The sequence below is a fragment of the Cyprinodon tularosa genome, unplaced genomic scaffold (genome assembly GCF_016077235.1).
Source record: "Cyprinodon tularosa strain WSP-4 unplaced genomic scaffold, ASM1607723v1 ctg37, whole genome shotgun sequence".
In the NCBI taxonomy this organism is placed as follows: Eukaryota; Metazoa; Chordata; class Actinopteri; order Cyprinodontiformes; family Cyprinodontidae; genus Cyprinodon; species Cyprinodon tularosa.
This window is the reverse complement of record NW_024039085.1, coordinates 4,054,030-4,066,134: the sequence shown is the minus strand read 5'-3', so window position 1 is coordinate 4,066,134 and position 12,105 is coordinate 4,054,030. Positions and strand designations below refer to the sequence as shown.

At 38.9% G+C, this 12,105-nt stretch overlaps 1 protein-coding gene across 4 annotated transcripts in view; it reads left to right on the top strand.

Annotated features, from left to right (window-relative positions):
* slc35f3b (solute carrier family 35 member F3b) overlaps positions 1–12,105 on the top strand; it is an 85,247-nt gene that overhangs the window by 64,424 nt on the left and 8,718 nt on the right. For all 4 annotated transcript variants that reach the window (XM_038296251.1, XM_038296250.1, XM_038296249.1 and 1 more), the window contains 2 exons: positions 2,887–3,226; positions 9,381–9,600. In XM_038296251.1, the coding sequence (XP_038152179.1) occupies positions 2,887–3,226; positions 9,381–9,600 (560 nt within the window). The remainder of the gene's footprint in view (positions 1–2,886; positions 3,227–9,380; positions 9,601–12,105) is intronic.

Genomic DNA, 12,105 nt, shown 5'->3' with positions numbered 1-12,105 from the left:
TCAGTATTTTCTTTTGGCTTAGTTGCTAAAGTTATTAGCCTTACTAAAAGTCTGTCGATGCCGTTTCTTGTAAAAGTCTCACCTTTTTTCATTTAATAAGGTTTTATCTACAAACTAAAGGTGTTTTATTGGAATATCATGTAAACCATCAACATACGGTACTGCATAGTTGTGAAGTCAAAGGAACGGGATGAAGGGTTTTCTTTTTTGGTGGCAAATAAAGGTGGAAGGTCTCAATGTTCATTTATTTTATATCATCCATCCATCTTCTCTCATTTATTACATAAGGGTTGTAGTGAGGCAAGTGCCTATCTTCAGCAGTCTGTTGGCGTAAGGTGGGGTACAGCTTAAATAGGTTGGCAGTCTGTTGCAGGGCCATTTTGTATCTTGATTGATTCAGACAACCCAAAATTCAATTTATCACTAGAAAAGCACTCAGAGCAGAGGCCACTGCTAAGTAGCTAATTTCTCCTGAGATATTGTAACTTCCACCTTAGGTTAATACCTGTATTTAATGGTAGGTAATCTTTCAAAAATATTGCTGATATTTCCTTGGACTGAGCTGCACCTTTGGTAAAAATGTCATTAAAATCTGTTCATCATTTATTTTATTTAGATGGAAAGAAAATTAAGCTTTTTCATCTAGATGCAAAGCAGACAGATTGTTTTTTTTCCCCCTGAACACACCATTGTCAGGGAAATGTAGTGGGGCCGGCATAATGCTGCAGGGATGCTTCTTTAGCATGGAAAGGAAAGCCGATCAGTTTTGATGTAGAGATGAAATAAATAGAAGGAAATCTTTGAATAGATTGGAAAAGAGTGGGAATATTCAGCTGAAGAAAACTGAAAATTCTTGCGGCTGTGGTAACAACAAGGGGGTTCTACAAAGTTTTCACTCAAGGAAAAATCACCTCCCCAGTTTTCAGACTTTTTTTCTTACTTTTTAATTTTTATATCACTAATAGTCTCTAGTTTGTCTTTTTTGTCACAAAAAATAATTAATAAAATATTAAGAAGGGGTTTGTTATGAAAGAATGTGAAAAAGAAGTGGGTCAGAAATAACCCAAACTGACCCACTAAGATGGTTTGGTCTTTTATAACCCAAGAAATGGGTTATAATATTCTACCCAAATTATGGATGAATTAACTGCTAATTTGGATAAATTCAACCACACATATTTGTTAATAGACCCTACCCAAACGCTGGGTGAAATTAATAGCAATTTTTGTCATGAAAAGGGGCAATGGACCCAGTATACAGGCGAGACAGACAGTGGGAGGTTTAAAAACCTTTAGTGAGTAAACAAAACAGAACTGAACAGAAACAGAACAGAACATGGGCTGCTGTGAATCTGCGGACATGCAGCGGCTGCAGGGGGGAATTGGGGCGACACCCATCACTGGCAGTCTGGTTGTGGGAGAAACACAGGTAAATGACCACAATAATCTAACAGAAGATGATTATTTGTGTGAGTCACCAGTTTTAACAGTTCAGTCCATCTTCTCGGGTGAGGCAGGATCCAGTCGATGGACTACCAAATGAGATGTGGCACTGAGCCGCCCAGAGTGTCCCTTATGCAGCAGCCCCAATGAGCAGACAGGAGTCCGAGCCAGGTCAGGGAAACAGTTCAGAACCGCATGATTCCGGGATCCAGGAGTCTGCAGCCCGGTCAGGGGTTTCGATCCTACAGGAACAGACAGGAAAGGAACAGAGACAAGACGTGGTACTAGGAGAACTGCGGAACTTTAAACTGGCTCCAACCAAGCCAGGCCTACAGAACCTAAAACTATACCACCCCCCGCTCATTCATTGTCTTTTTCATTTTATTGTTTCACCAGCAACATTTAGTTGTTTAATAATAATTTTAAATCCCTCATATTGACTCTAACACATTACAGTACAGTCAAATTGCAATAGACTACCTATATCTATGACAAAATACATGCTAAATCTGGTCATATACCATGCAATAAACCAATAAACATGATACTGCAAACTAACGAGGCACCCACATTACAAAAAGGAAGATATTAGTTAATTATGGAACAATTTCAAACAGCATTATTAAAACAATGCACAAATGTGTATAACAAGTGAGAGCAGCAACAAGCCAAATGTCAAACTGGTACAAAAAGCTTTTCCTTTGGCCCTTAGCTCCACTGAAGGCAAGTATTCTAATTTGAAAAAACTTTACCTGATCATACTCCTCTCCTGGCATTTCATAGACTGCTCTCGTCAGAAATCCCCACAAACGTTCACACTGCTGCTTGTATTTAATGTGTAAGATAAAAGAATGCCTTGAAGGAAACATTGATGGCAGGAGGCAGTGTGTCATGGTCCAAAGGCTGTGCAGCAGTGGTGACAGATGCTTAAGATGCATGTAGCTACCTCTCTCTTCCTGGACCTGCCTTTGAACCTGTCTGTATGACTTGCTATGAAAATGGTCAGTCAGATGCTCCAACTGTGTGAGCTGATGGTGCATAGGGCATGCAGCTTGGCACAGTCATGGGCGTGGTGTGTTCCCAGGTGGAGCTTGTCTTTCCAGGTGATGAGATTAAAGCACAAACAACCAGGTGCTGGGTCAACCGATGCATGTTGGTTTGATGAATTTGGAAAAACATATTGACCCATAGCATGGATTTCACACACAAAAAAATAACCCAGGTCCCATAAAAATAACCCTACTACCCTAAATATAACTCATAATGGGCGAAGAATGTCATAACCCAGTGTTTGGGTAGATAATGTAACCCAGCATATTTTATAGTGTGAACTCTTTTCTAAGTTTAGATTGGAGTCATTCCCCAGTCTTTTCCATATATATATCCTTTCTTTTAGTCTAGGGACTAACACGTTCCTTACCTCCTATGTTTGTCCATCCACAGGAGAAGACCGGACCAGAGAGAATGTGGTGGGCTCCACAGATGCTCAGTCAATCACTGCAGCTGGGACAGAGTCTGGCCCCAGCAGGCGAAGGCTACACTGTTGCATCAGAGTAACAGCCTTGCAGGTGCGGAAGGCCCTGTGGGGGGTCGCGATGGTGATGTGCGTGTGCTCGTCCTGGGCGGGCTCCACCCAGCTGGCCAAGCTGACCTTTAAGCATTTTGATGCCCCCTTCACGCTCACGTGGTTCGCCACCACTTGGAACTGCCTCTTCTTTCCGGTCTACTACATCGGCCATTTGTGCAAGAGTCCGGAGAGGCAGACGCCCAGGCAGAGATTAAGGTTGGGAGATTTGTCATCTCTAGACAAATAGATAAACTTCATGTCAAAAAGGGTTTTGTTTTACCCTTGTTTTAAATCAAAATTTAAACTGAGTGATGTTTGAACCCCTAGAGCAACTTCAGGAAATGAAAGCATAGTATGTGTATGCATAGCCTTTCTGGAAAATAGACTATAGAAACAATGCAGGAAAAAAATTATAGAAATCTGCAAAGTAGATCTACTCAGCTCTGATTGTACCTATTTCTGAACACGGCAGTAAAAACTAGTACCAGTACTGAACCAGCAGTATTGGAAACATATGTATATTTATTTGTGTTTTAGTATCTTGGAAAGTACTTTTCTGTGTGTTTTTATTCCTATTGTGTGCAGAACTTTGAATTGTCTTAATATTGAAATGTATCAAATAAACTTGCTTTGCCCTAATATATCTTAAATCAAGCTAATACTTTGGTCAAAAGTTTCACAGTGTTGATTATTACAGAAGATTAATATTGAAGATTCAAGATGGAGGGTAATTATAATAATTCTAACCATATTCTGTTCTTTCCTGTCTAAGGATCAGTTTTGGAAAAATATCATAATAAAATATCAGAAGTTCTCAAGATAAAATCAACATACCGTATTTTGATTAGTTTTTAGTATTCCTTTATTAAGGTTTTAATCTTGTCACAAATAGTGTACCACTTACGAGTAAAAAACGGACTAACATTAATCATGAGAGACCCCTCATTCCTAATCCACAAAGTGTTCTATCAGTCCACCCTTTGAATCTATAACAGCTTTGACTTCTGTGGGAGGTCTGTCCACACTGCTTTGGAGTGTAAACTATATCGACAATAATATCCAAATTTTAACTCTGTGCTTAAGGGACATCCCATTCCTAATCCATAGCGCCTCAATATGACGTTGGTCCACCCTTTACAGCTAATAATAATAATTGAACTTTATTGATCTCACATTAGAGAACTGTACCTCTGCATTTAACCCATCCCTGTGGGGAGCAGTGGGCTGCCCTTGTGCAATTGGGAGCAATTGAGGGTGTAGCTCAGGAACCCAGAGAGTGGAGGCAGTGGGATTCAAACCGGGTACTTGTAACCTTCTTAGAGCACAGGCACACTGCTCTAACACACTAGGCCAACACTCCCCCTAGAATACTGTATCTTCTTCTCTTTTTGGGAGGCTGTCCACAAGGTTAATGAGTGTGTTTCAGGGAATGTTTGACTATTCCTGCAGATGTTGAATGACATGGCCTGGCTCTCAGTCTCTGCTGTAATTCCTCCCAAAAGTGTTAGGCCTGTGCAGGACAGTCAACTTCGGTTCTTTATGGACCTTGCTTGTGCCCTGATGCACAGTCATATTGGAAGAGGAAGGAGCCAGCTCCTAACTGTTCTCACTCAATTGGGAGAATGGTATTGTCAAAAATGTCTTGGTGTAATGAAACATTTAGAATTGCTTTCACTGGAATTAAGGGGCCAATTGCAAACTCCAGATAACTTGTCTCATCTGCTCTGGAATTCATTGGCGGTGCGCTTCACACCACTGCATCCGACACCTTGCATTGCAGCCGGTGATGGATGGCTTGGATGCAGTTGCTGGACCATGGAAACCTATTCCATGAATCTCTCTGTTCGTGAGCTAATCTAAAGGCCACGTAAGTTTTGAAGTGTGTAGCCACTGACTCTGCAGAAAGTTGCCGACCTTTTCACACTATACGCTTCAGCATCTGCTGACCCTGCTCTGCCCGGTAACATGGGGCTGCAGTCATTCCTAAACACTTCCATTTTCTTGTGATACAGCTGACATTTGGCTGTGGAATATTTAAAATGAGGACATTTCCTAAATGGATCCGTTATGATCCAAGTTCCACAGTGGAATTGCCTGAGCTTCTCAGAGTAACCCATTCTATCACAGATACTTCTAACAACAGTCTGCATACATGTACCTAAGTGCTTAATTTTATACACCTGTGGACATGGAAGTGATTGGAACAGCTGATTCCAATGATTTTGATGGGTGAGCAAATACTTTTAGGAATATGCTGATGAAGATTCTCAGTCATCCAGGTCATAGTCATTCCGTAAAAGTTTAAAAACAATCCACTGGACTTGGTTTCCAAGGTTTGAAGATGTTTCGCTTCCCCTCCAGGAAGCTTTCTCAATTAACATTTGAATTGAGAAAGCTTCCTGAAGCGAAATGACTTCAAACCTTGGAAACCAAGTCCCGTGGATTGTTTTTATTATTCCTATAAACCATGTATAGGAATATTTGACCATACCGTCAGAAGGTGTATTTGTTTGGTCACACATTAATGTTGGACAGTAAGGCCCAGCTCACAGATACTATCATTCATCCTGAAGATTTTGTTTTGGGTTGATAATTCTGTTCTCTCACCCTAGTCCACTCCAAACTGTCAGGTTGAGTGGAGGTTTTGGAGGACCCAAATGCAGAGACGGAAGAAGGCAGATATGAGTTTTGCTGATTAAATAATGATCCAAAGGGCAAGAGAAGCAAAAGTCCACAATCAAAATACAGAAAGCCAAAATCCAGGAGACGTCAGGGAAAAGACACATGAGGGGTAAAGAAAAAACAAGGAACCAGCAAACAGTAACTGAAGAGGAGGCGTATAAATGGGAGACTGAACAAAGACGAGACTGATCAGCAGATTAGGAGCAGGTGTGGACAGAAGAATCTAGAAGGGAGCTAGGAGAGGACATTGACACAAGAGGGCAACAGAGGGCAAACAAGAAATACATAAGAACTCAAATACAACCAAAAATTAGAATAACACAAGATGGAAATTAAACCAATAAAGTAGAAAACAGAAAAACATGAATAAAAGTGTAACTGAAAACTCAAAAAGAAAACTTAAACAGAACCAAAAAGTGCAGAATCATGACACAAACTAGTTCAGCTGTGTCTCTAAGGGCCCTACTTTGTGCTTTTGAATACAGTCCTTATTTATGAAATAGTCCAAGTTATTTTAATACACGGGAGCATTTAAGCATTGCAGCCACTACTATGCCTTTTAAAAACATCAAAAACCATGTTTACTAAGGTGCAAACTCAGAAAACAGCTTTTCGCCAGAATCCCCTCCACACCAAACTGTAGATTTGACATAATGCAGTCTTAGAAGTTCATTTCCCCTGGCAGCTGCCAAAGTCAGACTTGTCCATTGGAAAGCTAGGCAGGGAAGTCTGACTCATCACTTCCACAATATGTTGATCAGTTTGAATGATAAGATAAAATTGTATTTTTTAAAGAAAGTAAGAATTGTTGTGTACCACGGGGTTATTAACAAGTATGTTGCTATGACCTTTTTTCTTCAATACTTCCATCACACAAACTTTCCATCTGTTTCATTATGAAAAGTGATATAGACAAATCTTAGTTTAACACTCTAAAGTGTTGTGTGAACTGAAAGGTTTACAGTGAAATTTAAGGCATCTTAGGAAGAAAACCCAGATATTGTAAAAAGTGAGGGATTGCAGGAAGCTTAGAGGCCGCAGGTGTTTTCTCCTTTATTGTCCTCATTTTCTGATTTAGTTCATCTTATCTGGTATTACCTCTTTGTGTACAGCACTCTGAGAAAAAAAAAGCAAAAACCTAAAGTTAATTATTGTTGCTAAAGGATTTCTTCTTGGAAATATACTTATTGAAATCATGTCTTCCTGTTTTTTTTTTTCAATTAAACTGACATAAGCAAGCTTTTTCCACTGAGCTTTGTCATCTGTGCCATTTTTTGTTTATAAAAAAACAAAACAAATATAACCTGCTTTAAATTGGTTTCCATAAATCTTAAAATATGAAACTTGCCACCTAATGAGACATAACTATGAGACACAAACTCCCACCAGAGCTTTTTGTAAAGTTAAAAACAACCTTTTCCTCAGGCAAAGATTATTAGTATGGTAAGTGAACAGTATGACATTTTAAAAAACAGATCTTAGGCTACGTTCACACTGCTGCCTGAAGTGACCATAATCCGATTTTTTGGCCCATATGCGACCTGGATCTGATCTATTCATGGCAGTCTGAACAACACAGATCCGATTTTTTCCAATGTGACCCAGGCCACTTGGCTATGTGGTCCTGAATCCGATACGAATGTGATCTTTTCAAATGCGAAATGTGACTGAACGGCCAGGTCGTATTCATCTGACCTTAATGCCATTAATATCCGACAAAGGTCACTATTCTGGGTCTTGCTATGAAGAAAGACACCAACCATGGCAGACAATGATGCGGAGGGCAGTATTTATGCTTAACCATCTAGAAAAGATTGTGTTTTTATGGTTGGGAAAGATCACTAGATGCACTCCGGCACTACCATCCATGTCTATTTCCGTAAACACAGAGCACGCTGGCCTGTGATGTCATTGTGTTCTCTACTGTGCATGCGGGACACTTGCGTTGTAAGACTACAGTTCACACAGGAGATCATATACAAGTTGCATATATTTGGAAATGTGAACGGATTTTACAAAAAAATCAAAATCGAGCATCAAGGCCTGCAGTGTGAACGTAGCCATAGAGTCAAAGGGTGGATGGTAGACACCTGGCTTCACTCACTCAGGCCAATAAAATCTATCCAATCAGCTTTTGTGGGCTCTATGCCCAACTCCACTACTTCCATAACTTAATGCAGGTCTTTTGTTTTCTGTCTCTTTCTACTGGATGAGCTGATTTATCCAGGTGTGCCTGGCCTCAGTAACCATGGCCAGGCACACCTGGATAAATCAGTTCATCCATTAATGAAAGGAAACAAAAGAGCTGCCTTAAGTTCTGGAAGTAGTGGAGTTGTGCATAGAGCCAATTAAAAAACATTTCCAGCCAGCTCTTCTAAACTTTTTATCCACAAAATGATTTCAGCATTTAAACATGAAGTGCTAATGAAATAAGACATTTTGTTCTCTAATCAACTTTACTTTTACTTTATGCTATTTGATAGGCTATGCCAAGTCCTTGTGTAGTTATTATGTTGTATAACTACTAACGTAAAAAAACTGGCGGTGTCTTCCAAAGTATCCATGATACCCACATTTTTTATAAGTTTCTCACATTCTATCTTCAGATCAACAAAAAAATCCATAATTGTGACCTAACATGTTTTTCAAACTGTACAATAGAAATGTAATAGGAGTGATGAGCATTTTGGATTTTGCTCAAAGTATAAACTGGAATTCTGTTTGGGATTGTCTCTACCAGCTTTGCAAATCTAGAGACTGAATTTCTTTCAGTTTGTCTTTGCAACGATACTCAACGATACTCAAGCTTCTTCAGATTGAACAGAGAGCATCTGTAAACATCAGTCTAGTCAAAGATTATCAGTTGGATTTGTAACTGGACCTTGACTGGGCTATTCTAATTCCTAAGTATTGTATGTGTCAGAATAGTATGACACTCACCTTTAAACCACTTTATAGTGAGTTAAAGAAGGCTGCTCTCATTCTGGAACTATTTTGGCACATTTTATCTGGTTTTGTGGTTTGGATCTGGAACATATAGGACCAACTGATCTGAATCTGTACATTGCAGCTCTGGTTGTATGGGCTAAATATTTAGGTTTTCTTCTTGGAATCCCGTTCATTTATTTAAGTCTTCAACAGGGGGTCCGCGACTCCTAGTGGGTCCATAGAGGTACTGCATGGGGGTCGCAAAAGTTATGGTTGATTAGACTTTTTTTTTTATATTCTCCCCTGCAATTTGTTCCACTAATTGAAATGTTTTTAAATACACATGAATTCAACACACTGTAGTAAACAGATAAATGAAGGCAGAAGATGTCTTTCAGTCATCAATGCACACATTCAGAGAAACACAGGAGCTCTTTGAAGCTGGGCACCGTTTCATTCACAACTGTCCCATCAACGAGGATTTAGATATTCAATTTAATAATCCCAGGGTGAAATTACTTTCGTTACATTACTCTATATGTAATAGAGTGACTATAGGACCAGTTTGATATAACACAATTTCATGCAATATATATAATTAGGGGGTCCCCGCTCCATCTTGCCATCAGTTTGGGGGTCCTTGGCCTGGAAAACGTTGAAGACCCCAGTTTTAGTAAATTCATGCACTTAATCTTTTTAGTCTGATATGACATAACTTCCGCTGCACTAATACAGTGTCCTTCATTGCATTTCTACACAGGGAGTGCTGCAGGTTTTTTGGGGATGAGGGACTGACCCCCAAAGTGTTCTTCACCAAGGTAGCTCCATTTGGCCTGCTGTGGATCCTCACCAACTACCTGTACCTGCAGGCCCTCAGGAAGATTAACACCACAGATGTTTCTGCACTTTTCTGCTGTAACAAGGCCTTTGTCTTTCTGCTATCTTGGATTGTACTCAGAGACCGCTTTATGGGGGTCAGGGTGAGTATTCGAAACATCAAATCTGTGCTTCTTTATTGAAAAAACACAATTGTGTCTGTGGATAACTGGAAAAGAAGGAAGCTGCAAAGGTTTTAAATTTTTATATTAATATACTGAAAGTGTCTCCTTTTCATGTAAGGAGTACCGTAATACACAAAATCCCCCAAAATGCCTGAACTACTTTTAGAACAGCATCCAGGAGGTTATGTGTAAATCCCTCGTCTTTTGGAATCTACTGAATCGGGTGATTCTTATCTTTTAATTCAGTGGTTTCTTGTCTTTATCTTGCATAGTAATGGTTCCTCGTGATACACAATTTTGACAAAGCCATTATCTGTGTAGACAAAAATAGAAAAAGAAGTTGATTTATTTAATTTATGATTAACATAGACAAAGATGTTTCTCCAAAATAAATCTATTCGAGGACTTTCATCACATCAAGCAATTTTCCAGATTCTTTACTTTTATTTATCACATTTTCATCATTTAGGCTAAAAGCTGTTGGGAAAATATGTTGCTCATTATACATTGCTTTTTTAAATTCTAATCTGTAACATTTAAGCATGCAGATAATTAAACAATTTGAATATGAAAGATACAATTTGTAAATATAAAGAGCAGTTTTCAGAGGCCGTTTTTCATTAATGAGAAAAAAAAAATCTGCTATTTAAACCAGCAAGCCCCTTGTGCGAAAATATAATTGCCCTTTTGTTAAGTCATGGATTAACATTTCTAATTTGGACCAAGGTTAGTTTGCTGTCTGAATTATATTATTAAGAGATGATTTACCTTTGTAGAACTGTGATGATGACAATGTAGGATAAAGATTGGAGAGATTAACATGTCCCAAACTAATTCATCAACATCTGCAGCCTTAAAAGTTTTTCTGGGGCATTTCGAATGCTTTGGGATTCCAGAAAACTACAGTGAGATCATTAATACAAATGAAGAAAGCCTGAAACTGTATTAAAGTATCCATGGAACTGTCAGTCTATAAAACAACAGCTAAAGCACTGCAAGACTCACCTGTTATAGTTACGGTCAGCATTAATCATTTAGCAGTTATGAAGAGACAAAAATGGCATTTTAAAATGAAATCCACTGCTGCCCAGTTTCACTACCCCATCCGTCCCGGAAGCACGATCCGTTCCATTAGCTTATTTGCACATCCAGATACACATTCGGGTCGCCCCTCGATTTTACTTTGTAAAAAAGACATAGAGACAATAGTAAGTGTACTAAACTATAATGTGTTAAAGGTTAATAATGTATTTCCAGAGATAGTAAATGCATTCAAATCCTTTCTGTTTTATCACTCGTCTGTACTGGAAATGGGATCCTATGTTTCTTCCAGGAGCTAACATTTTCAGCTTTTGATTTAAACATTAATCTTGTCTTTCTGAGTTTTTCTTTTTCCTTTTGTATTAACATTATTGTATATAGTGTGTAATCTAAAGAAAGAAACAAATAAAATGCAGATAAACATGGTTTAATCGTATTTTGCCAGACTACTCTGAGCATGTCCGATGATGATGTCAGACAAGCTGTTTAATGGAGAAAATACAAAAAGCATCACATTGTCTCAAAAAAAATCATAAAAAAATGTTTGAGTGTGTGATTTAGCACACTTTAGTGATTTAAAGATGGAAATAAGCACTTTTAGTAACATTTAGTGACCTGGATGAATATCTGCTTGCACATGTTCAAATGAGGTGATGGTATGGATCGTTCTTCCGTTACGGATTGGGTAGTGACACTCAGGAAGAACAAAAAGGCCAGACTTAGTTGGTGAAATATTGACAACATGCTTATCACTTTGATGTCTGTAATTTGTAGGGTAATTATCTGAAACATTTCTGAAAAACAAGAAATATGTAATTGAGTGAATACTTACAGAATTGTGCATTGACTTTGTGGCAAGAGAGTTTAGCCTTTACTGTTTTCTATTACCATTACGAGTAAAGGGACCATGAGATAAAGGGGACGACCTTCAGCAGCTATAGGCTTTTGTTTGTGCCTCTCATGATTTGTATAAAACAAGTTGGATACAGTTTATCTTGCTGTTCATGGTCAGCAGTAGTAGAGAACAGAGTTCGTTTGACAGCATCTTCAATCACCAATGATTGGCTCTAATTCAATCATGTGTTTCAATTACCAGAAGAGACAAGCGGAGAATGAAAGGTTGAAGGTTGAAGCATGCTCTTCTCCTTTTCCACTGCACACCTCTGGTTTGTTTACCTCTGCAGTTCTCTTGCAGTCTGCAGCAAAAACAGAAAAACAGAAAGACCAACATGTCATTTCCTCACTGTATCCGACTCCCCGCTGCCATGATTCGTAATGAAAAACATCAGAAAGTGACAGCAACAGTTAGAATGGTGTTAGTCTGCCTCTTGTACCCCCTCACTTTGTTGCTTGATGGTGGGGACTGCAGTGTGTGGAAGTCTGCTGCAGTGCAGAAGGATCTATTATAGAAAAAAGAGAAAGATGAGCTATTCTAAAGTGGTA